Source organism: Delphinapterus leucas, chromosome 1 (assembly GCF_059928025.1).
Source record: "Delphinapterus leucas isolate spDelLeu-1000000601 "Yukka" chromosome 1, BTC_Dleu_Yukka2, whole genome shotgun sequence".
Classification (NCBI taxonomy): domain Eukaryota; kingdom Metazoa; phylum Chordata; class Mammalia; order Artiodactyla; family Monodontidae; genus Delphinapterus; species Delphinapterus leucas.
Genome location: NC_143129.1, coordinates 178,944,639 through 178,970,675, shown reverse-complemented (window position 1 = coordinate 178,970,675; position 26,037 = coordinate 178,944,639). Strand labels below are relative to the sequence as shown.

General features: G+C 46.7%; 1 protein-coding gene across 1 annotated transcript in view; it reads left to right on the top strand.

Moving 5' to 3' along the window:
• The window catches only part of FHAD1 (forkhead associated phosphopeptide binding domain 1), a 136,506-nt gene that overhangs the window by 22,387 nt on the left and 88,082 nt on the right, over window positions 1-26,037 (top strand). The window contains 2 exon segments of the mRNA XM_089900795.1: window positions 446-652; window positions 16,350-16,620. Coding sequence (XP_089756921.1) covers window positions 446-652; window positions 16,350-16,620 — 478 coding nt within the window.

Here is a 26,037-nt window from a genome sequence, read left to right as displayed (position 1 = left end):
AACTTTAACACTTGCAATAAATGGACAGTTGTCACTTGCCAACTGACCTTTCTGGTTTGTGTTGGGCCATTTCTGCTGTCTTGCCATTCAGGACAACCAAAAGGATACTTGCATGGGATCAGAGAACTATAAAGTGGCCAATTCCCCCCGAGTTCCCTCTTACCTCTGTGTTGCCTGACTCCCTACCCAAAAACTGGGCATCTATTCTGGGTCTGCTGTCAGGGTCTGGTGACCCTCCACTCACTAGCTGTGTGGCCTTAGGCAAGTCACTTAACCTCTCTGACCCTCAGCATCCTCCTCTTAAAATGAGGATTGCAGTGACCATCCAGCCAGATGAAGTGGTTAGCACATTGGGGCACCCAGTGTCAGTGGCACTAGTAAACATTAGGACCCCCCTTGTTATTCCTGTTTCCCTGGCTCTGACTGTCCCCCTTCTCCATTTCAGTCTGCAGACATCGACAACCATCACGCGCTCATTGAATATAATGAGGCCGAGAGCAGCTTTGTTCTCCAGGACTTCAATTCCCGCAACGGCACATTCGTCAACGAGTGCCACATTCAGAACGTGGCTGTGAAGCTCTTACCCGGAGACATCCTGAGGTTTGGGTCCGGAGGGCTGACCTATGAACTGGTCATCGAAAACCCAGCCTCGGTGAGTCCAGGCCCCTGCGGGGAGGGGGTGGGGTGCAGAGGCGCCGTGTTGTGTCACCTTCCGTGCAGCCTAGAGCTCAGATACGGCCACAGGTGGAGTTTGTCTGGAGCGCGTCGTTCTGCTTTCGCGATTCCGCGAAGTTCAGACCCATCGCGTGGTTGCCGGGGGAGAGCGAGTCCTCGCGCCCTCTTCTGGGCATTTCGTGGAATTACATGCAAGAGTTGCCTAGCGACCAGCCCGGAGCGAGAGCATTTTCCTGAAAAGGGAAGCTTGGCGAGGGGAGGTGGAAAGCAGGTGTGTGCTTTTGAAGATGCAGAGATGGATGCTTCCTTTTTAGGCAGATCAGTGCTCTGCAACTTCCTAGCTTTGCGGCCTCGGCCAGGGTTCTCTGCATGCCTGGGTCTGGGTCTTCTCAGCGGTGCAGGGCGTTGAGAGAGTATCTATGTGTAAAAAGTCAAAGTCTCTGGCGGGAGTAGGCGCTCGAGGCCTGACAGCTGTTATCACATCGGATCAGAAAGGTTCCCGGGATCAGGACCTAAAGTATGGCCCCAGGTTAAGCGGAACGTAACCCAAAACTCGCCCAGCAAAGCTCAGTCACAAGAAGTGTCTGGTTCAGTAGGGAGGAAGGATGGGGGCTGGTTAGCAACACAGTCCTGGGTCAGAGCCCCAGCTCTGCCACTGGCCTACTCGGTGTGCTCTTGCACAAGCCATTGGACCCCTCGGAACCTCGGTTTCCTCATCTACAAAATGGGGCCAACGACAGCAATGACCTTGCAGGCTTATCTCGAGGGCTAAATGAGATGGTTATCATTGTAAAACTCCCAGAATAATGCCCATTCGTGGTAAGCACGCAATTAATACCTGCCATGTGTGTCCCAGAGAGGCGGTGTGTTAACCTCACTCGCCAGCCCAAGAACGCTGCATGGACTGAGACCTCCGAGGCTTAAAATCCTTTCTGGGACGAGGCTGGGTATAAATAAATAAAGTTTAGGGAATCTAGACAGAATCCTGGGGTGTGGGTCCCCTAGGCAGCCCTAAATACTCACTCAGAGAAGACCAGCAGCATCCCTCAGGCCACAGGGCCCGTGACGCCGCATCCACCACGTTTGGCTTTGAAAATCTGGGGCAGTTTTCTCCCGCGGCTGCTCAGACCCATTTTCCTCCTTGGACCAACATTAAAGTGTGCTCACTCGTGGGATGCACTGGGGTCCACTGGCCTCCCTGAGGAGGGGCTCCTGACCCAGCAGGTGTTGACATGATCAGGGACTCTCAACATGGGTTCTAAGGATCCCCCTCATCAGAACCACGTGGGGAGCAGACCAACAGTGCAGGTCTGGGCTTCACCCCAGGCCTGAGGACTCATACTTAGGATTCCCAGATGAAATACAGGACACCCAGTTAAATCTGAATTTCAGATAGCAACAAATAATTTTTATGTACCGGTGTGGCCCAAATATTGCAAGGAACCACTTATGCTAAAAAAATTATTTGGTGTTTATCTGAAATTCAGATTTAACTGACACCCTATAGTTTATTATCTATTTATTTATTCACTTATTTATTTATGCGAAATCTGGCAACCATACACATCCTCCCTGGGAGAGGGGCCTGGGAATATGCATTCTCACAAGCTCCCTGATGATTCTGATTCCCAATAGTAGGGAAACCCAAATTTAGAATCATTTGTATGGAACACTTACAGAATTGTTTAGGGATCAAAGAAAAGGGGATTTCAAACTCCCAAGCCTGAAAGTCCCAGTTCGCGAAGTTTGATTCAATGTGCCCCAACATGTCTGATTACAAGAATTTTTCAGGAGTGTTCAGGAAAATTACAGGTTCCCAGGCCCCCTCCCTGGGAAGTTCTGACTTTGTGGCTTTGCCCGTGGGGGGAAGAAGAGGGGGAGCAGCAAATAATATCTGCATTTTTTTCTTTTTTTTTTCCTACAAAGATATTTATTGAAATATTATTTATAGGGGCATAACATTTGAAACCTAAATTTCCATCAAAAGGGGGCATTGTTAATAAATTATAAGGAGTTCGTTTATATATGGAATACTGTTCTGCCCTTTGAAAACACAGCTTTATTGAGATACAGTTGACATGCAATAAACGGCACAGGTTCCAAGTCCGTAAGTGGATGGGCTTTGACATATGTGTACACCTGGGAAACCGTAGCCACAATCAAGACAGTGAACAGCTCCTTCATCCTCCAAAGTCTCCTCCAATCACAGCACGTGTTGTTTGCTTGCTTGCTCTTAACAGCTTCACTGAAGCACAATTTACAGAAACTTCACCCATTTTAAGTGTCCAATTCAGTCAATCTTAATACATTTACGGAGCTGTGCAGCCATCACCACAACCTGCTTTCAGAACATTTTCATCCATTTCTATCACCCCAGACCTCGGAGAAACCTTGGAGGTACTTCACTTGGGGGTTTGTTTTTAACTTTTAATTTTCAAAATTGTGGTAAAATACACATAAAATTTATCATCTTAACCACGTTCAAGTGTACAGTTCACAGTGGCATTAAATCTATTCACGCTGTCATGCAGCCGTCACCCCCATCCATCTCCAGAACTTTGTTCATCTTCCCAAACTGAAACTCTATGCCCATCAGATAAAACCCCCTGCTTCCTTCCTCCCCTCCCACCGTGCTTTCTGTGTCTGTGAATTTGACTATTCTAGGTGCCTCATATAAATGGGATCTTACATTGTCCTTTTGTGACCATCTTATGTCACTTAGTATGATGTCCTCATGGTTCATTCCAGCTGAATAACATTTCATTGTATGGATTTTGTTTATCTGTTTATCTGTTCATCCATCCATTTTGTTTATCTGTTCATCCATCCATGGCCATTTGGGTTGCTTCCACCTTTTGGCCATTTTGAGTAAGTTTGTCATGAACATGGGTGTACAGATATGGAATGGGGACTTTAGTTGACAAGGTGCTTCTTATATAATTGTGGGAAACAGTGCTGACGACCTCTAACCTTGAGTAGATAAGACGGAAGAAGATGCTTTGTAAGAGCGGCAGGAGGAATCACTGATGTGAACAGCTAAGCGACTCACCTGCCTTCCCTTATTTCACGCTCACAGCAACCCATGAGATGGGTTCTCCCGTGATCCCCATTTTACAGACAAGGAATCCGAAACTCAGAGAGGTTAAGTAATTTCCCCAGGGCCACACAGCTAGTCAGTGCAAATTAAACACTATCCCCACTTGCGGAAAAAGGAGGGGAGAAAACCATTTAGCCTGATGCTAGCTGGAGCAGTAGCCTTGACTGGTTTTCACACAGAGGAAAGCATACTCTCACGGTCACTCGAATATACACGGATTTTTTCAATTCTTATTCAATACACGTACTTGCACGTTGCTTCATTCCTCGGGTGACTGCAGGCAGCAGCACAAGTGTTGCCCTGGCCTGTGCCCAGGGCACTTTGCAGGACTCTCCCCAACCCCATCTTCTCAAAAGTGCTCTCTGCCGGGGCGTCCCCAGCTTGAGAAGCTTCCATCCGTGACGCACTTATTCATGGAGGGGCCCTTTGCAGGGCCCGCGTGAGGGCGGCCTGTGGACTGACTGACACGTTCCTACAAATTCCGCTTCCTGATGACCCCAACCTGCTGGCTGTTTAAAAGAAGAGAGAGGGCTTCCCTGGTGGCGCAGTGGTCGAGAGTCCGCCTGCCAATGCAGGGGACACGGGTTCGTGCCGCGGAGCGGCTGGGCCCGTGAGCCATGGTCACTGAGCCTGCGCGTCCGGAGCCTGTGCTCCGCAACGGGAGATGCCGCAACAGTGAGAGGCCCGCGTACGGCAAAAAAAAAAAAAAGAGAGAGAGAAAGAAAGAGGGGAAAAAGGGAGAAATATTGAAGAGCATCTCTCATCAAATATTTTGAAGCCCAATTTTTCTAAGAAATTCGTGGCAAAAAAAAAAAAAGAGAAAGAAAGAGGGGAAAAAGGGAGAAGTATTGAAGAGCATCTCTCATCAAATATTTTGAAGCCCAATTTTTCTAAGAAATTCGTGGCCCTCTTGCTTCCGGCATGTTCTTGTTTCCAATTGATTTTGGGGTCCCTGGTGAGGGCGCTGTGTTTCCTCCTCGGGTGGAGTTTCCACGGAGGACTGCCCTGCTCTCATACAGCTTAAGTATGATGAGAACTTAACCGACAAAGAGTTCCCAAATGAAAGCACTTATTTCAGGTTTTGTGGTGACCATAACCAATAGAGGAGGGTGTGACAGCGTTTTATTGGGGGAGGGGGGTGAGGTGCGGGGCGGTTAGGAATCCAGATGTGTTCGCAGGTGTCACAGTGGTTAGAGCACGTGCCCTGAGGTCAGGCTGACTCCAGCGCCGTCCCAGCCCTGCTCTTGTACTGGCTTTTATACTGGACGTGCACAAATCGTGTGCCCCTCAGAGCCTCGGTCCCCACTCCTGTAACAATAGTTCCTACCACCTGAGTGACCGTGGTATTCAGTGCGCAAAGTACGTAAATTGCTTAGTCCAGCGTCTGGCACCTAATAAGCACATGATAACCCTCAGCTTTAGAGTCAAGCAGCCCAGCATGGAGCAGCCAGGATGCCTCCTTTGTACGTGTCCTTCTGGACAGGGGAACCTCCCCAGACCTGCCCCCACTAGCACATAAATACATTTGCGGATAAATTACCCATAGAACTACATACAAGATGGAAAAATATAAAGAAAAACTCTTGTTTGACAAAGTACACTGGCAGCCAGGATGTGCCCAGGACCATACTTTGTACATCATAGCTCTCTCATCAAAGTATTAGCTAGGGCTGCCATATTGCACAACTCCAGGGTCACCATTCACAACGTGGTCCATGTGGATGGCGCCCACTGAAGCTGTGCAGGACATAACCCGCAGGGCCGTTTGCAATGCCCTGAAGCAGCCGTTGATTGATACCATAGAGTCTTGGCACCAGGTGTGGGAAATTGAAGTCATAAGGTCAGGTGTGCCTGCCGTATTGTGGGTTTTGTTTGTTGTTGCCTTTATTCGTGCTTTCTGAGCTCTGGGAAAGGAGGTGTAGAAACAAGCTGTGCTAGTCACAGTGGCGCCGTTCTCACAAGGCAGCTGAGTAAGGAAACCCACGTCACCCATATGTATAAATCATGTCTTTCTCTGTTCTGAAATATGGCAAAACTGAGGGAAATGGCCAGAATAAAAAAGGAAGCCAGGCGCCACAAATGACGTGCCGAGTTGCTCCATGAGGGGGTTGACAGCTCCTTGGCAGCAGCCCCCATCCCCATGATCCTGGATACTGTCTTCTGTCCCTGCAATGTCATGACGTCCTGTCTTGAGAGAAGAGCGCCCTCTGTCGGCCGATATTCCTTGCTGCTTTAATGGGGAAGCTCTGCAGAACACAATCGAGAAAGCAAGGGCTTTGGAGTTTGATGGACCCAAGTTGAAATGCCAGCTGCAACTGACTTTACCTTTCTGAGCTTCAATTTCCAATTTCTGCCAAGGAGCTACTCATTAATCCCAGGTCCCCTTTCCCCCTTCAGTTTTTTTTATAGAGGTCCCTGGGACCACCCCTATCATGGCACAAACTGAGGCTCAGAAAGTTCCAGCGACTTCCCCAAGGTTAGGCATCAGTCATATAGATCCAGAGCCAGGATTAAAAGCCAGCTCTCCTGAGTCCCTTGGAGGCTTTTCCTAATAGCACGAAGCATCGTGGGGCCGTGAGAGCCCAGGCAGGTCCTCACTGCCCAGCGGTTAAGGAAGTTCTTGCAATTCCCAGTCCAACCTGCAATTTCACACGCTGACAGGGGATGATTCATTATGTGGGTAAAAACGAAAGCCACTGATAATAGAAGAAAATGCATTCTCAGTTATCTGGCTTCCTTGCTTGTTTGGTTGGCTCCACTAACTTTTTTTTCAGCTGCACCAACGCAGGATCTTAGTTCCTCAACCGGGGATCAAACCTGCACCCCCTGCATTGGAAGCGTGGAGTCTTAACCACTGGACGGCCAGGGAAGTCCCTGGCTCCACTAACTTCTTTTTCTTTATTTTCTTTATTTTATTTATTCATTTTTGGCTGCGTTGGGTCTTCGTTGATGCACGCGGGCTTTCTCTAGTTGCGGCGAGCGGGGGCTACTCTTCGTTGCAGTGCGCGGGGTTCTCATTGCGGTGGCTTCTCTTGTTGCGGAGCACGGGCTCTAGGCGCGTGGGCTTCAGTTGTTGTGGCACACGGGCTCAGTAGTTGTGGCTCGCGGGCTCTAGAGCACAGGCTCAGTAGTTGTGGCCCATGGGCTTAGTTGCTCCGCGGCATGTGGGATCTTCCTGGACCAGGGCTCGAATCTCTGTCCCCTGCATTGGCAGGCGGATTCTTAACCACTGCGCCACCAGGGAAGCCCATCCACTGACTTTTTACCAGGGATATTGCTGCTGTTCCTGGACAAATTCAGTTGCCCCCTTTCTTCTTCTTTTTTGGTGATGATGATAATACCTGATGGCTAATGTTTTATGCTCATTCATTATGGACCAGGAAGTGTTCCAAGCATTTCATGTGCACTATCTCACCCACTTCTCACAGACTAGGAAATGGCTGTTATCATCCCTATTTTTTACAGACAAGGCACAAAAATAACACACTCATCAGGGTCACAGAGGAGGAGCAGAGCAGGGAGCTGGACCAGATTCCGTGTAATGCCAAATCCCAAGTTCTTAACCAGAGGTTGGCAAACTATGGCCCAGGGCCAAATGCAGGCCATCGCCTGTTTTTGTAAAGTTTCACGGGAACACAGCCATCCCATTCATTTCAGTATTGCCTACGTTGTCTGCTACAACGGCAGAGTTAGCTGGGCGGATCATATGGCACGCAGGGCTGGAAATATTGACTGTGTGGCTCTACAGAAAACGTTTACCAGCCTCTGCCTGTAACACTGGTGCTGTGCTGCCTCTTTCATTTTACTTGGTTTCTGAAAGAAGAACTGAAAATAGAGGGGGAGCTGGGGAGGAAGAACTCACTCAGATTGAGCCTTACTGCGTGCCGGGAAATGTGCTGGTTAATAGCTTAAGTTTACTGAGGAATAAGAAAAAACAGACAAGCTGGGAAAATAAATTTTGAACAGTCTTTTCAACACCTCTTTAAAAAAGAGCTGGAAATATGTGGTTCTAAATATACGTACACATATATATGCATTTGCTTATATAGTAATAATATAATTACATGGACAGGTATCTGATACATATACTAGACATTAACATATTATATATACAACAGATGCATATTATAAATGTTCCCTGTTTCTTCAACTGGAAAGTTTTCTTTTAAAACTGTGGAATGTTGGGAATTCCCTGGTGGTCCAGTGGTTAGGACTCAGTGCTCTCACTGCTGAGGGCCTGCTGAGGGTTCAATTCCTGGTCAGGTAACTAAGATCCCACAAGTGCACGGCGAGGCCAAAAAACCAAATAAATAAAACTATGGAATGTCTTCCCTGGGTCACTTTTGAAGCAGAAATTTGGGGTTTGTAGCCTGAAGCCTGCTGTAGCTAGAGAACTATTTGTCTGTCAAAGTCTCTCTAAGCAGCGTTTTACTACTTGTCTTATGATCGGTTCCTTGGTCTTAAATCATTCTTCTCTGGAGACGCTGCTTTACTTTTATACGTTTAAAGGTAAATTTGGTGCATGATTACAGTCTGGTGGGTTTTATCTGAGCATGTCATTACCTTTAAAACAACTTTCATTCTGAGTACATAGTGATGCTTATGCTAACGTCTCCATAAGCATACTGTCCAGGAAATGTTATTGTTTGCAAGTGTCAGAAAACCAACTAAAACTAGCCTAGGCAAAAAAAAAAAAAAAACAAAGCTCATGTAACTGAAAAGGCCAAACGCTGCAGCTTAGGCCCAGCTGGATCCAGGCGCCCAAATCATGGTCAGGAATCTGACTCTTTCTTCCCTGTTAGCCTCACAATCTCAGACAGACTCTTGCCTCACCTGTAGGAAAGTGGCCCCCAGCAGCCCCAGCACCCTACAAAGTAGCAGTGGCTTGGATCATGGGGCTTCCCCTGAACCAATCACTGAGGCCAGGGGCAAGGAATATGCTCTGATTGGCCAGGCCTGGGTTATGGGCTCACCCCTGGAGTGGAAGGGTCAGAGTTATATGGACTCGGGATTGTCAGGGAAAGGGTGTCTTCCTCGCAAAAAATTAAGGTGCCCGTCCAGAAGATGGAAAAAATGGATGCGGGGTAGGCAAAAACAAAGAAGATGTCCATGACATTAGGAAGCATTCCTATTGCCTAAGTGGAACCTTCCTAACGGGATTTGCCACTAGGGATCTGGGGGGAGGAAAATGACGAATAATCCACTTTTCCATTGGAAAAGTCCCAGGCCAGTCTCCAAGGAAGCAGAGTTGCTCATTTCTCTCCTCTGGTGAACAGGTGTGATGAGAAGCTCAGAGTCGGGGCCTTAGTTGTTCATCCCCAAGAAGGGTGGCGTTTCCACGTTCCTGGGACCTCTGAATAGGGCCCGTTCTTGAGGAAGATGTGGCTTTACTGTACCCGGGGTTGAGAAGCCGGCAACTGAGTGAATGACCAGAGACCATGGTGCCCTTCACAACAAAACCTCTTTCTGGTCAAGCTCTGTCATCTCCTACCTGACCTTGTAGGATTTCCTCTACCCTGTGCTCTTACAGGTCCCGTGGGGACCTACTGATGTGATGAGAAATCCTGAGGCTGGGTGTTTTATATCAAAGGCGATTTCCCGAGACCAGTGAAGTGGAGGGCATGGGGCAGCAGACAGCCTCAGGCTCGGCATCTGCAGCAAAAACTCACACAAAAGGACCCCTGAGGCTGTGTTGCCACCAGATGTCTACAGACGATGCAGATGACATCAGGGGAGGTGGAGATGGGAGCACGGGCTGAACCCTTAGCATCCTGCTGAGACAGAACTGGGCCGCTTCCTGCTTCCTCTGGCAGACCACACCCTTTGTTACCAAACCAGAGCCACATTGCTCCTTCTCTTAACTTAGTTGATGATCATTCATTCATTCATTCATTCCGTCTCTCAACCTGGCAAGACCGAATTGAAGTAGGGCCAAGTCCAGGGGTAGCAAAAGCTATTTGCAAATATCCGGCTGTTTTCTCATTAGATTCTATTTCCCATTTTATGGACTGACCAGGAAGCTGATTAGAACTTGAAAGGAAAGGAAAAACCGTAAGATTGAAGATTTACAAGAAAATGGGGGCTGGGAAAAACCCAAACAAATGACTTTTCTGAACAGCTCAAAGGGACTTAATTCTTTTAAGTTCCAAAACCTAAAAATAATGTATAACTTGGTGGTTCTGTGTTCTAAATGTATAATCCTGATTTCTCACACTGAAACCCCGTACATAATTTACCCTTTTCTTGGGGACTTAGAATTATTACCCCTCTCTGAGTTACGGTGACACCCCGGGAGCTGTTGAGATAAAGGCCATTTGTCCTGGCACCAAGTAGCCCCCTCTCCTGGCTTCTGAGATCTACTGGCCATGTTTTATAGTCTCCATTCTGTCTTTCCAGGTCCATGGCTCCTCCATGCTGTGGTCAGTGTGCCTGCTTGGCACCATCACCCCTACCCCCCAGGCCCTTCCAGACCTCCACATCTCTGTATGTTAAATTCTTCTGTAAAGAAGACGGTCTCTTCTCCCTCCTTTATGTATTTACTCACTAATGTATCTATGTCAGTATGGACTCATGTATACTTATTTTACACTTTGAGTTATAATCCAATACTCATTAACTATTTCATCGCTCAAATTCTTCCAGCCTTGGCCACTGGGAGCTCTTTCAGGTTGGTTGCTGTGTCCTTGAGCATCTCCCCACCTTTTCGTTTTGGGCACTTCCTTACTCTCTGCTGTTACGAGATGCGCCAGGCTTAGCATGTATTTTCCCCATCCCAGCCCCAGAATCAAAGTCCTTTTTATTTACACTCTGTTTGCCAAATGTTCAGCTCAGTCAACGAACACCTACCATGAGTAGCAGGCACTCTGCTGGGTGCCAGTACAGCCAGTGATTGGCTGGTAAGTATTTAATGACCAGCTCTCTGGAAAAAGTAAAGTACATGCATGCATAGCATAAGGTTTACTGATATAAAGAATGTGTAGCACAGTCTTTCCACATAACAAGAAATACAGTACTCTTTCTTGTAAACTCTATATAGCCAGCTGAGTCTCACAGAATGCTTTCATTGACTTTAGCTGAACTCTTGTATCCACAGCCAATTTCTCATTGCAGTTGACGAATGAGAGAGCTCCCGACCTGAGCTCTGGTGGATATTCTGGGATATTTTGGATTTATGAATAATACAAGTGAGAAAAGAAAGACAAAGACATTAGAAGAACATCACACGTTCATCAGTGACATGAGTGACTTTTCTGCTGCATCAGATAATTTTCAAATACTGGAAGAACGTTTCCCCGATTTTTTGTTCTATTCATAACATAATGGCTAAGACACAACATGCTTTTTTGTATAATCTGCATTGTTAACATTTTCTCCATTACCGTCTTAAGTCTAGGCAATCAACAAAACAAACAAACAAAAAAAAATCAAGCTCTACATGAACCACCATGATTAAACCTATTTGTAAAAGTTTTTAAAAATCAAGCCCTGATTTATAACGTTTCCTGATTTCTATGGTGTAATACGCCCTCCACGGTCAAGTTCAAGCTCCCAATGACACATCCCTGAATACGGAGATGGAAAGAGAGGTGTGGTAACACATCGCTATGTAGCATTTCCAACAGACACATATAGTAGAGCGAAATAACCTCAAGAGCATACGTAATAATAAAATAGAGTAAAATAATTAGGAAGGGGTGAGTTAAGTTTGTATCACCTTTGTTTCTGATATAATTTAATTGTAAATTTATGTAAGTTAATTCTTATTAATGGCTGTGTTTATCAACCAGTTGGCAAAATTCCTGGTCATTTAACAATCGGTTCTCTGGGCGGGTACCAGCTGGCCCCAGCACTCCTCTGGTACAGCAGTGAACATACCACAGGTCTTCCCGGATGGAGGCTGGGGTCCTCTGAGCTGCTTCCAGGGCATGGCATGTACCAGACGAATAACACTTCCGTAAGACAGTTGTCAGTGTTCCTAGAAAATCCCGTTTCTAAGTAGCCCATGCGATGTCTTGTGGTTTTTCACACCATCTAATGCTCATTTCCTTTTTTTAACTTGGAAAGTATCCTATCATTCACTAACCAACCATCTAAGATCTGTTTGTGAGTATGGAAAGCAGGTAATAAATCATGACTTCGAGTAACCTAGAAGTCCTAAGAGCACAGGTATTGGAGTCAAATAGTGTCACCGCTTCCTGGCTGTGAGACCTTGGGCAAGTCATTTAACCTCTCTGAGCTTCAGTTTCTTAATCCACACAATGAGGGGTAAAATGCCTCCTCCAAGATTATTCTGGAGATCAGATGAGACCACATGCGTTAAGTGCCCAGCAGAGTCTGTGGCACATCTGTGGCTTCTCTACACAGTGGCTCATAGCCGTTGTATTGTCCACAATTACTTACAAATGGCAGAGCAGATAACAAGCTCTCCAAGGGCAAGGTCTAAGTTTCCACCTTCTCTGCAGGCTCCAGGGCTTCCTGGCAGAATTCATGTGTACTGTAGGCACTCAATGTGCAAACTACCTTGAATTTTTTTTAGGGTCTCCCATTCAACCTACACTCTTTACAGGGTTAGAAGCAGATGTTGGAGAAATAACACAAAGAACAAGTAGATAATATGAAAAAAAAAGGATAGTGATTTCTTGAGTAAATCATTGACCCGTGTTTATTAAAGCTAATATAAATTCAGCCGTGGATGTGGTCATGGTTAATCCAGGTGGTTGACAACCTGCTATTTTAAAGGTAGTATGGAAAAGAAGTCAGGAGTATAACATATGCTACCTCAAAAACAAAACAAAGAACCCAACCATGGCAACATACCATACGGTCAGAGAACAGACACAAAGAAAGAGAAAAGGCATTAGCATGTATTTTTAAATTAAAGTTTCTAAAAACAGACTTGGGGACTTTCCCGGTGACACAGTGGATAAGAATCCACCTGCCAATGCAGGGGACACAGGTTCGAGCCCTGGTCCAGGAAGATCCCACATGTTGCGGAGCAACTAAGCCCGTGTGCCACAACTACTGACCCTGCGCTCTAGAGCCCACGAGCCACAACTACTGGGCCCGCGTGCCCCAGCTACTGCAGCCCATGCGCCTAGAGCCCACACTCCGAAACAAGAGAAGCCACCGCAAGGAGAAGCCCGTGCACCACAACAAAGAGTAGCCCCGGCTCGCCGCAACTAAAGAAAGCCTGCACGTAGCAACAAAAACCCAACACAGCCAAAAATAAATAAAATTAAATCTAAAATAAATAAATAATAAAAACAGACTTGTTGATGACTGACCTTGACCCCATGCTTCCTGTACACCCCAGAGCTGGCTTTTGATGTGAGTCTTTTTCTTATGTTTGCTTTTCTCCCTGCCTGTTTCGTTGTAGTTACCAGCAGCAATTTCTGAGAAAACCTTGACCTTCCCTGTGATAGAGCAAGCCGGCAAACTAGAGAAAACCAACTTTAACCATCCAGCTAAAGCTACCCTCAACCAACACGCTTCAGAGAAAAAAGAAAAACCCAAACTTTATTTTTTAATTTTTAAACCCGAAGAGCTTGGAGTCTCTGCTGCATTTACACATCTTTCGCTCCTTCCCCCTAGGGGCCCTATCGTTCAGGCTCTGTGTGCTGCAAGCGACAGAAACCAGCTCTAGCCGGCCTCAGGGATAGAGCACTTCAGGGTAGCACCCCAGCCAGGGCTCAAAACCAGCTTCCTTATCTTCCCCACCATGTTCACAGCAGCATAGTTACAATAGCCAAGAGGTAGAAACCACCCAAGTGCCCATGACGCTTAATGGATAAACAAAATACACTCTAAACTGTATGATGGAATATTATTTAGCCTTAAAAATGAAGGAAATTCTGACATGTTACAACACGGATGAACCTTGAGGACACGATGCTAAGTGGAATACACCAGTCCCAAAAAGACAAGTACCATATGATTTCACTTATCTGAGGTACTTGGTACTTAGAGTAGTCAAATTCATAGAGACAATGTTGGTCACCACGGGCTGGGTGGCAGAGGGAATGGGGAGTTGTTGTCTAATGGTGATAGAGTTTACGTTTTGCAAGACGAAAAAGTTCTGGAGATCCATCTCACAGTAATGTGAATATACTTAACACCACCGAACTATATACTTTAAAATGGCTAAGATGATAAATTTTATGTTGCAGGTTATTTACCACAATTTGAAAAATAAATAAACAGCTTCTCTCTCTCCATGTCTGGGCTCCACTCCCTCATGCTGGCTGCATTCTGAAGTCCCGCCAGGTCACTCCAGATCCTGGTGTCCAGCCAAGTCTTCTTGCGTCTCCTTGGCTCTGATTGGATCACTTGCCCCACCACTGAACCAATCAGTATGGCCAGGGAGTGTGATTGGCTGATTGCTTAGCCCCACCCACAGCAATGGGCCGACAGATTGGGAGAGAGATTCCTGGAATTTCCAGAAGAGCCGGGTGGGTTGTAGCCTGTCCACTACAGCAGTGGACCACTTGAGGCGTGAGATATGACCACTCCCTTTAGCACCCTGGCAGTTAGTGGGCAGTGAGGCACATCTACCTGAGCATCCCAGCACAAAAGGGATTTCCTCGGGCTTCCCTGGTGGCACAGCGGTTGAGAGTCCACCTGCCGATGCAGGAGACACGGGTTCGTGCCCCGGTCCGGGAGGATCCCACATGCCGTGGAGCGGCTGGGCCCGTGAGCCATGGCCACTGAGCCTGCTCGTCCGGAGCCTGTGCTCCGCAACGGGAGAGGCCACGACAGTGAGAGGCCCGCGTACCGCAAAAAAAAAAAAAAAAGGAATTCCTCCACACTACCCGTGGTCTCTAGATTTGTTTTCTAGCAGGCGGGGGTAAAACATATTCAAATTTCCCCCTTCCCACCTTCAGCCCTTTCATTCGATAAATCTTTATTAAATAGATGAGGAAAGGTTATAGAAATGATTGAGGCAAGACAGCCCCAGAGGAGAGGACGGGAAGGGATAGGATGCATGGAGAAGTTAGTGCAAGGCAGGAGCAGGACACCTCAGCTTCTGAAAGGAGAGAAAGGAAGAAAGCTTAGGTGGAGACCGAGGTGCCCACACTGGAGAGAAATTCGAATCTTCACATAAGGTAACAAAGTTCTGGAACACTGCCAAGTCCGTTCCTGAAACAGGTTTCAACAGGGCCAGTGTCATCATAAATGCTGGGCCAGGTGTCACCAGGCAATTGGAGTTTGATTTTCCTGAACAGTATTCTCCCTGACTCCAAAAAAGTCTTCAGGGGAATTCACCGGATTCTTGACTTGGCTGGGAAAGACTGTAGCTAAAAGACTGGTTTGGGAACCTGAGTGAGTGGAGAACCTTCCTCTTGAATACAATCCAGCTGGAGCTATAGGAAGTTCTGTCTGCCAGCGCTCCTATTTCGGAAGCATTCTGTCCTGTTTCTCATTATGTGTCTCCGGTCTGAAGAAAGCGAAACGTGGCCCGCCACAGGCAGCAAACCTTTGAACTTAGATTCTTACTTGAAAAGTGTGTTTTTTTCTGCCAAGAGACTGGGGGCGGGATGGTGGGGGGGCAGAGGAGGGAGAGAGAGACAGAGAGGGAAAGAGCTTTCCAGAACCCCAGTCCCACCACCCTCTCCACCACCACCTGAGCTTGGTGAATTCCTTAACCTCTCCATGCCTCATTTGTAAGCTAGGAATAAGGAGAGCTCCTCCCCTGCAGGGCTATTGTGAGAAATCGGTGAGTAATTACAATAAATGGTAGCATTCACGATGTCACGGTTTAACCACTAGGCTCGGGGTGGGCCGGCCACAACAGCATTAACCAAGACAAAGCCAGGTGTCAGCACCTCTCAGCATTTGCTTCTCCCGGTTTAGATGGATTTTGATGTGCTCTCTGTTGAAAGTAGCTACAGACATCTTCCGCTGGGTCAGATGAAAAAAGGTTCCCTCGATAGATATTTATGGAGCGTCTGCCAAGAATCAGATGTGGCTGATGTTGAGAATCACAGGTTAATGAGCCAGCTGGGGTGCCGGCCACCCCAGAGCCCTCGGCTTTGGGGAACAGACGGAATGGGAGTGCCAGAGAGAGAGACAGTGTGGACGTGTGTGTCCTGGAGAGCTCATTCATTCTTTCAACCAGTATTTAAGGACCTACTCTGTATGTGCCAAGGGTTTATTCTAGGAGCTGAGGATACGGTGCTGAGCAAGGTAGACAAAAAGCTCTCACCCTCGAGCTCAGAGGTGGCGTTCTACCAGCTCAGACGCTCACTACCACATCTGTGATCCTGGGAAAGTCACTAGGTCTTGCTCAGCCTCGGGGTCATCACAGAGCATCAGGGGTATTAAACGAGGTAATGCATGCGAATCTTTTGACTGGGTGCCTGGCACGAAGGCTGCACCCAATAAATGGTGCTGCAATAGTGTGCAAGGTGACCCATGGTGGGGCCCACCATCCCGAATTTGGGGAGAGTTTGGGAGGGCTTCCTGGGAGAAGTGACTTATACGCTGAAATCTAGGGCAGCAGTTATGTCGCCGGGACAGAAGGGTGAAGACCACCCCAGCTGCTCGTAACCTCCCCTGACCCTCTTGTCTGCCCCTGCAGGTCTCCTTCCCATGGGTGAGGGGCCCAGCACCTTGGCCAAGGCCACAGCCACCTCGGGCCACCCAGCAACCGAACCAGTCACCCTCACCACCACAGACCCCCTTCCACCCGGGCATCTGGCCAGCGCCAGTGCAGAGGAGCTGGTCCCCGGGATTCCCCGGGCCCCCCATGGTCCCACCTGCCTCCCACAAGCGGCCCGTGAGTGCCAGCGGGAAGATGTTCTCCTTCGTGGTGGACAGAGCCGCCCACAGGGTTCCCATCATCAAGCAAGGTACTCATGGGTGCTTCCATGGCGGCTTAGGGGATGGGCTTTTGGCTAGGAAGACGGGTCTCGGTTTCTGCTTTCCCCCTTTTTTAAAAAAAAAAAATTTTTATTGAGGTACAGTTGATTTACAGTGTTGTGTTAGTTTCAGGTATGCAGCAAACTGAATCTGTTAAACATATACATGTAGCCACTCTTTTTTAGATTCTTTTCCCATATAGGCCACTACAGAGTATTGAGGAGAGTTCCCTGTACTATCCAGTAGGTCCTTCTTAGTTATCTATTTTATATATAGTATTGTGTATGTCAATCCCTCTCTTCCAATTTATCCCTCCCCCCTCTTATTCCCGGTAACCATAAGTTTATTTTCTACATCTGTAACTCTGTCTCTGTTTCGTAGATAAGTTCATCTGTACCTTTTTTTAGATTCCACATATAAGCGAGATCATATGATATTTGTCTTTCTCTGGCTTTTGTTCTCTGATTCTGAAGTAGAACATAATCAATTGTGAAAAAATTGGGGTAAGCAGAAAGTTAGAAAACAGTAAAAGATAAGCTGTCACGCCTATCACTGGAGTTCTCCCTGTTGACTTTTTGGCACAAACTCCTCCAAGACTGTGCTCTGCCCATCTGCACACGTCAGTACCTCTGGGGTGAGTGTGTGTGTGTGTGTGTGTGTGTACGTATATATGAATATATATGAATGTGTGTCAGAATCTAAATTTATATACTTTGACTCAGATGTACAGACATATTGGTAACTGAAATCCCTCTTGCCTTAGGAGGTTTTTAAATATTTTATTACCATTTTACAGGTTAGAGGAGACTGAGGCTTATGGAGAAAATTACTTCTCCGGAGGTGATATATTCAATCTAATCTAAGCTCACACTTTTCAGTCAGATTTAAGGCTGGTTATCTCAGTGACTGTCACTCACAGCCTGGTCACTTTGGGGACACACAGCCATCAGGGTTTCCTTCGCCCCCCCTCCCCACCAGAAGGCCGCATGGCATTTGGGGAGGAGAATTCCTGTCTGCCACCATCCTCTTGGCCTTGCCAGCCTTACTGGCGGAGTAGCTGGGTGGACTTAGTCCCTGGCATGATTCCCAGGTTTCTCCTGTGGCCACTGGTGTGAAGGTCCCATTCTCTGTTTTCTGCGTCCCAGCCCCAGACCCCTCTGAGTCCCCAGGTCTCTCGATGCCTCCACACCCTTCCCTGGTCTCACTCAGGACCACTCACCTAGTCACCTCCCTCAGCCATTCAAATAATAGTTATTATTCTGGGCTTCCCTGGTGGCGCAGTGGTTGAGAGTCCACCTGCCGATGCAGGGGACACGGGTTCGTGCCCCGGTCCGGGAAGATCCCTCATGCCGCGGAGCGGCTGGGCCCGTGAGCCATGGCTGCTGAGCCTGCGCGTCCGGAGCCTGTGCTCCGCAACGGGAAAGGCTACAACAGTGAGAGGCCCGCGTACCGCAAAAAATATATATATATATATATTATTCTGAAATATAGAGACTAAGGAGCAAATGAAAGGCATCTGTGCAGTTTACATCGTCGTCATCATCACCTAAGGAACGCTCATGTACCTACCACCCAGTTAAGAAATTACTCAGCCATTTCCCCCCAGCATTTTAACGTGAAAACGTTCAAACATACAGCAAAGCAAAAAGAATTTTACAGAGAACAGCTCTCCTCCTAATTCTACCGCTAACACTTTGCTATACTCTTTATTACATTTCTGTCTACCCATCCTTCTTGTCCTGCATTAATCCATCTTATTTTTTGATGCATTTCAAAATAAATAGCACACATCTGTAGTCCTCCCCCTAGATGTTTTAGCACATATACCATTAACTAGAATTCAACATTTTTTGTCTCCTTCATGTAAAATTAACACACAATGTGTATTAGTTATCATGATTGCATAACAAATTCTCCCCAAACTTAGCAGCCTAAAGCAAAAATCAAACATGTGTTATCGTCTGTACGGTTTCTGTGGGTCAGGAATTTGGGAGCAGCTTAGCTGGACGGCTGTGGCTCAGGGTCCCTCGTAAGGCTGCAGTCGTCTGAAGGCTTGACCTAGGCCGAGGATCCAGTTCCAAGACGGCGTGCTCTCATAGCTGTCAGCAGGAGGCCCCAGTTCCTCACCACATGGGCCTCCCCAGAAAGTGGCTGGAGTGTTTTCATGACGCAGCAACTGCTCCTCCTGAGCAAGTGATCCTGGAGAGCAAGATGGAAATGGCAGCATCTCTTGTGACTAAGCCTCAGGAGTCGTGCCCTGTCATTGCTGCAGTGTCCTGCTGGTTACACAGGGCGTCACCCTCCAGTGTGGGAGAAGACTACACACGGGCCTGAAGACCAGGAGGCGGGGGTTATCGGCAGTCACCTTGGAGGCTGGCTACCACAGCCTGCCCTCGGGTCCTCAATGATTCACACTCCTCCTCCTCTCTCCCGAGGCCCCCCAGAATCTCACCCCATTAACAGCATCAGCTCAAATTCCAGAATCTCATCAAGTCCAGGTACAGATGGGGCTCATGGGTGTAGTTCCTTAAGTTCAGCTCATCAAGTCCTACTTCCAGAAATCTGAAGACCGATGAACAAAGTGTCTGTCCCTCACACACCCAGCATATATTGGTGGGACAGACATAGCATAACTGCTACATACACTCCTCTTGTTCCAAAAGAAGAAAAACAGGAAACACACAGGAGTCACTGGCCCAAAGCAGTTCTGAAATCCAGCTGGGAAAATATTGGCAGTTCCTTGATTGGGCTTCAGTCCAACTCTTGCCCAGAAATGACTTTCCAGGGCTCTTGGCTCTGCCCCCTGGTCCCTGAGTTCCACCTTCTGAGTCGTCCTACCTTTCCTATGAAAGGTATCACATGTATGTGGCTGCATAATTTTATAGCCTGCTTCCTGCCTGTAGAAGCTTGGAGGTCCAGACGCTTCTTTTACTTTTGTGGGTCTCTGTCAGTCTGAGTTGGCAGTGCGTCTTATTGGGGTTCATCCTACTAGGCAAAACCCATGCCCACAGATTTTTTTGACACAAGCCCTTCCACCATGGGCTTCTGCAAAGACTGACAAAGGACAGAAGCTTCTTAGAAGCCCAGTTCTTTGACCGAAGGGTTCTCTTGGACACTGCCCTGGATCTGTATTCTTACACATAGATTTTACAACCTATCAAATCTATCTTACAGATAGATGTTTCTTACAGATAGATTTTACAACAAAGTATTTTACAACCACACCCTCAGCTTCTTCTCTAGACTGTGTTTTCTTGAGAGCGCCCTTGATTTGATCTTTGCCCAGAACCTGTTTCTTGCATTTCATTTGCCACCTGGAGAGGCAGGGAATTTTCAAGCCCAGAGCACTGCCCTGGTTTAACAGCCCTTCCTTTAACTGTCTGTCTCCCTCACATTTCACTATAAGTAGCAAGAAGTAACCAGGCAGCACCTTCCAAGACTCTGTCTGGGACTCTCTTTAGCTTGACCACTCAGCCTCACCACGAACATTTTCTACCTTCCTCATGACCACAGGCAACGTGTTATGAAACCTTCTGCCACCACCTAACAAGGATCCCTTAACCCCAGTAACATTTTCCTCACTTTCCTGGAAACCTTCCCTCACTGCCTCCTCAAAGGCCATCGGGCTTCTACTAAGACTATTCAGGCTTTCTCAAAGACTCTTGGCAAGAGTCCTCCAGCTTCTGCCCACTGTTCCATCCCAAACCACTCCACATTTTAGGGTTTTTGTTAAATTTTGCGTCACTCCTTGTGCCAAAACCTGTATTTGCTACTTATTGCTGCTTAACAAATTACTGCAGGATGTAATGGCCTAAAACAACAGTAAACATTTATTATCTCATAGTTTCTCTGAGTCAGGAATTTGGGAATGGCTTAGCTGGGTGATTCTTGCTCAGGATTTTTCATGAGGTTGCAGTAATGGTGTTGGCTGGGGCTGTGGTCATCTGGAGGCTTGTCTGGGGCTGGAGGACCCATCTCTAGGATGGTTCACTCACATGGCTTTTGGTAAGAGGCCTCAGTTCTTCACTAAGTGGACCTCTCCATAAGTTGCTTGAGTATCCTCAATGACATGGCTGCCGGCTCCTCCAGACAAGTGGTCCTAGAGAGTGAGGCAGAAGCTGCAATGTCTTTTATGATCTAACCTCAGGAATCAAACTCTGTCATTTCTGCAATATCCTTGGTTACATAGATAAGCTTTGTTATGGACTGAATTGCATTCCCCCAAAATTCATATGCTGAGGCCTCAATCCCAATATCGCAGAATGTGACTATATTTGGAGATAGCGTATTTAAATAGATGAGTAAGTTAAAATGAGACGATTGGGTGGGCCCTAATCCAAGGGCTGGTGTCCTTGTAAGAAGAGAGAGAGAGACGCCAGGGATGCACGTGCACAGAGAAAAGGCCATGTGAGGACACAGCAGGAAGGCGGCCGTCTGCAAGCCAAGGAGAGAGGCCTAACCCTGCCCACACCTTGATCTTGGACTTCTAGCCTCCAGAACTGTGAGAAAATGAATTTCTTTTGTTAAGACCTCCTGTGGTGCTTTGTTATGGCAGCCCAAGCTAACTAATATAAAGTCCATCCAGTATTGGAGAGGATGATGCAAGGGTCTGAATACCAGGAGACAAGAATCAGTGGGGCCATCTTGGAGACTGGCTACCACACCATGAAAGGTATAGATCTTGAGTGTGCTTACTGAGTTTTGACGGTCGTGTACACCTATGTAACCCGAATTCCTATCAAGATATAGAACATTACCATCACCCCAGAAAGTTCCCTCATGTCCCTCCCCAGTCAATTCCCAGCCCCAGGCTCCAGAGGCAGCCACTCTTCTGAATTCTTTTCCCGCCATGGATTAGATATTCCTGTTCTAGAATCTCAAGTACACAGAACCATGTAGTACACGTTCCTTTGTGGAAGGCTTTTTTCACTCAGCATAGTATTTCTGAGGTTCATTCATTTTGTTGTATGGATCATGTTCTGTTTTATGAACACATATACAGGGTTTTGTTTTTTTTAATGCATCCTTGGACACATGGCACATGGGCTGTTTCTTTTCTTTTCTGTTTTTCACTCCGCCATTTAAATTTTTCCACTGTAATCACCAGTTTCTCCAGTGCCATGTTGAACTTGGGGCTTCTCTAAAGGACTTGCATTCCCCCTGGAGAAATGAAGGATGAGTCGTATGGCTTAGAGTCCCTCACATCTACCTGGGCTCTATCTCCTCAACCTCTCAGCCAGGTCTCATGTTTCCAAACGTTTGCCCTCGTTTCCCTGACTCTCTCCCCATCCTCAGAAAAGGACTTTCATCTTCCCTTGTGATGGGGAGTTCCTTCCTGTCTGGGCCTCTCTACTCCACACTTTAGAGAAAACTCTGTGCTCCAGTCCTCCATGCTGTCTCTTGACAGAAAAAACCTATTTTTAAGGGTTCCGAGAAAGCTCTTTCCTCTCTTAGCAAAGCTGGGCTCTTCAAATTAAATTGGTTTACTGTTAGACTGTCATCTTGCTTTAGACTTGAAAAATTCTATTTGAAAACCCAAAGCCAAGGACTTATTTATTGCAGGTCAGGTCAGGGTTTCTCAATCTTGGCACAGTGACATGTAGGGCTGGATAACTCCTTGTTGTGGGATCTGTCCTGTCCACTGTAGAATGTTTAGCAGCATCCCTGACTCCTACCCGCTAGAGATACCAGTAGTACCACCACCACCACCACCACCCCCTAACTGTGGTACTCAAAAATGTCTCCAGACATTGCCAAAAATCAAAACGTCATTTTGCCTGGGGGCAAAATCACCCTGTTCTAGTTAATACTCATCCTTCCTTTTCCACAAGGCAATAAACCATCAGCTCCAAGGCCAAATCGTAACGGCAAGAGCTCATGGGAGGTGGGGAAGAATTACTGAGAAAAGAAAATATGTGGAGTGACTTATTAAAGTAGCATCGTGATTCATATATATATATTTTTTCCCAATAATGGGATCATATGAACCTAACATAGGTAACCTCCTTTTTTTTTTTTTTTTTTTGGCCGTGCCACTCAGCTTGTGGGATCTTTGTTCCCCAGCCAGGGATGGAACATGTGCCCCCTGCAGTGGAAGCACAGAATCCTAACCACTGCACTGCCAAGGAATTCCCTACCTGATTTTTAAAATTCAATAATATATCATAAACATCTTCCCACTTCAATACGTTTACTGCATAGTGGTTAAAAGCATAGGCTCTGAATCCAACAAACTTAGGTTCATCCCTTGACTCTACCACTTACCAGCTGTGTGTCCTTGAGCAGGTGACTTGACATCTCTGTGCCTCATATCTCTCACGTATAAAATGGAGATGGGAATAATAATGCCTATCTCACTGGGTTGTTATGAAGACGAAATCGTATCCTGCCTGTAAGTGCTGAGCACAACGCCTGGTGCGTAGAGAACATTCAGTAAATATTAAAATTTAAAAATTATTACCTAACCATGATTGTTATTTAACTTTTATTTACAACTTACAATGTCTTAAAGACACAGTTAAGGTGCACACACACTGCCCTTGCTGCAGACTGGTGATTATTGGAGAGCACCAGGACAGCTGGGGGTTGTTAAAATATTAAAGTAACTCCCCTGCCGTTTGGCCAACAGCTCACGCCCAAAAATTCTTAAACTGCCTGTGTCCCCGTATCCGCCGTCCCACCGCCCCAGCCCTCCCGACCCTCCCTGGGGCTTCTCCCCACTGGGACCTCTGAAGGATCCAGCAGCTAGAGTTAAGCCGGTTTGGTCATACATGGCCCTTAGGTTCTTTTTCATAAATAACAGTAGCCGGTAAAGAAGTTTGGGGCGGGTGAGGGGTAACTGCTCCAGCACCTCCCTGCCTGGGTGTAAGGAAAGCGAGTCTCAGAGCAAATTCTAGCCCCACAAAGACTTTCAGTAAACACACCTTCCTCAGTAAAGGGACCCCATCCATCAGCCTGTTCTGTAGGTTTGATGAAGTCCCCCCTCCGGCCATCATCTTTCAGGGAAGGGTCCCTCAAGACAGCCACGACAAGGTCGCAGAGGCAGCCGGGGTCACCCCTAGAGATGGCATCAGACGCCAGAGCTCTAAGCTGAGACTGGACAGGGGCACAGTTAGGGTCAGACCCCGGGGCCCTCCCTGGGGACACAGGCCAGGCAGTACCTTCCTCCAGTGGGAGCCGATTTCTAGCATTCAGCATACCAGGTAAGAGGCCACCCTTTTACCAATAAGAACCCATTTCTGGCCTTCAGTTTGCTAACCAGGAAGACTCTAGGGGTCACAGCTGCCTCTGGACGGTAGCCTGTCTGATGTAATACTGCCCGGCCACACCAGGCCTGGGAACCACAGATTCTGGCAACTGACTGCCCCAGCCTGAAAATTAAATGACCGGCACACACGTAGCATCAAACAGACTATGCTGAATATTTAGAAACTAAGCCACAGGCCTGTGACAATCCTTGATGCGCCACAGGGACCCCCCCAGAATTAGGCTGCATGTTATAGTCAAGCCTGCACCAGAAGACGATTTTTTTTAAATCTCTTTTCTCTATTCCTTTTTTTTCCTAACCCAGTTATAGATGTTGGCAGGAAAGGAGGTGTTTGTTAGGTCAGGAAGAAGGGGAACAAGGGGAAAATGTTCTGGTTCTGTGCTTTCTGCCACGGCAGCTCCAGCCCCAGTGGCTGCTGAGCATCTGAAATTGTGGCCCGTGCGACTGAGGAACCAAACGTTTAATTTTAATTCCTTTAAATTTAAAAACTGATATTTGATACAGTTATTGAAAGGGTCGAAGTCAGTCTGGAACATTTTGAGTTGGCGAATCGACTTTTTCGACTCTAAGTTTTTGTGGAATCTGAAAACAGATCAAGTCTTCCTCCTGAAAATTCAGTTTCCAAATTGAGATGTGCTATCAGTGTAAAATAAACCCCAGATTTCAAAGGCTTCATACCTCGAAGAAAAAGAATATAAAATATCCCCATATTTCTTGTCGATTACATGTTGAAATGATATTTTTTAATGTATTGGGTTAAATAAAATTTATCGCTAAAAAATTCATCTCTTCTTTTTACCTTTTTAACGCAACTACTAGAAAGTTGAAAATTGCGTTCAGTAGCTCGCATCAGGCACTGCTGCTGTAGTCAGTTAGGACTTAGCTGCTCAGGACCCAAGAGGGTCAGATGGGGGCAGTGAGCTTCAAATAAAAGTTTTCTAATCATGGACCTAGTTGGGGAGGTGGAGGGAGAGAAAATGGGCAGCTGCTGAAGTTCCAGGCCCTTCTGTTCCTCGCGCCCCAGGAAACACTGTGGCCAGGGCTGCTCATTCAACACGCAAGGCTGTGCGTTCTCCGGGGCACCACAGGCCATCAGCTATGTCCACTAGAGGTTCTGGGTTCCACAGACAGGTTTGAGACCTGGCTGGGGGGGCAGGAATCTTTGACTCTAAAATGCATAAATAAAAAATGCAGAAGCCAAATGAATAAATGATTGAATGAATGTCCACAAACATGACGGTGCGTGCTTCATTCATCATTAATGTTAATACTCATTAAAGTTTCATCACCTTTGAAAACAATTTCTTCAGTTTCTCACTTCACAAGAAGATAAGATTGTGCAGTGACTGTCCAGAAACCATAGTCACTTGGACATTTAAAATACGCTGCTTGGGCCCAAGTGATCTCACAAGTAGAATGATAGACATCTTTACAAAAGTTTCTACACCAATAAAAAAAAAAAATGTATTCAGTGTTGGTGTGAGTGAATTGCGAGATGTCTGATGTGATACAGAGTGGAGCCCCCAAACATAATGCCATACTCCCCGAAAGTCATATAAACAGCCCTTGTAACATTGGGGTTAATAAGAAAAAAATTAGGAAAGCTTAAATGTCTATCAAGTGGATCCTAGTTAAATACGCTTGGCACACTTGTACAGTGGACCGCAATGCTACCATTGAAAAGAACCCAGTACAGCTACAAATACTGACATGGGAAGATGTTTTTGATATTGTTAGCTGAAAAGTAAGCTGGAGAAGAATCTCTGTCATGTAAATCCATTTCTGTTTTTTGAAAAGATATGACTGCAATAAAAAAAATATAGCTAACGTTTAGTGCTAAACGCTCTACATGGGGGGTCAGCAAACTTTTCCTGTAAAGAGCCAGATGGTAAATACTTTAGGGTTTGTGTGGGTCACATGGTCTCTGCTGCAACTACTCGGCTCTGCCTTTGTAGCTGGGAAGCAGCCATAAATAATATGTAAATGAATCACTGTGGCTGTGTTGCAATAAAACTTTATTTACAAAACTAGGCAGAAGGCCAGATTTGGCCACAGGGCCATAGTGTGCCAACCCCTGCTCTATATCATTATTCTAGTTAATCTCCAGATAGCCCTTTATAGCAGAGACTATCAGTGGTCC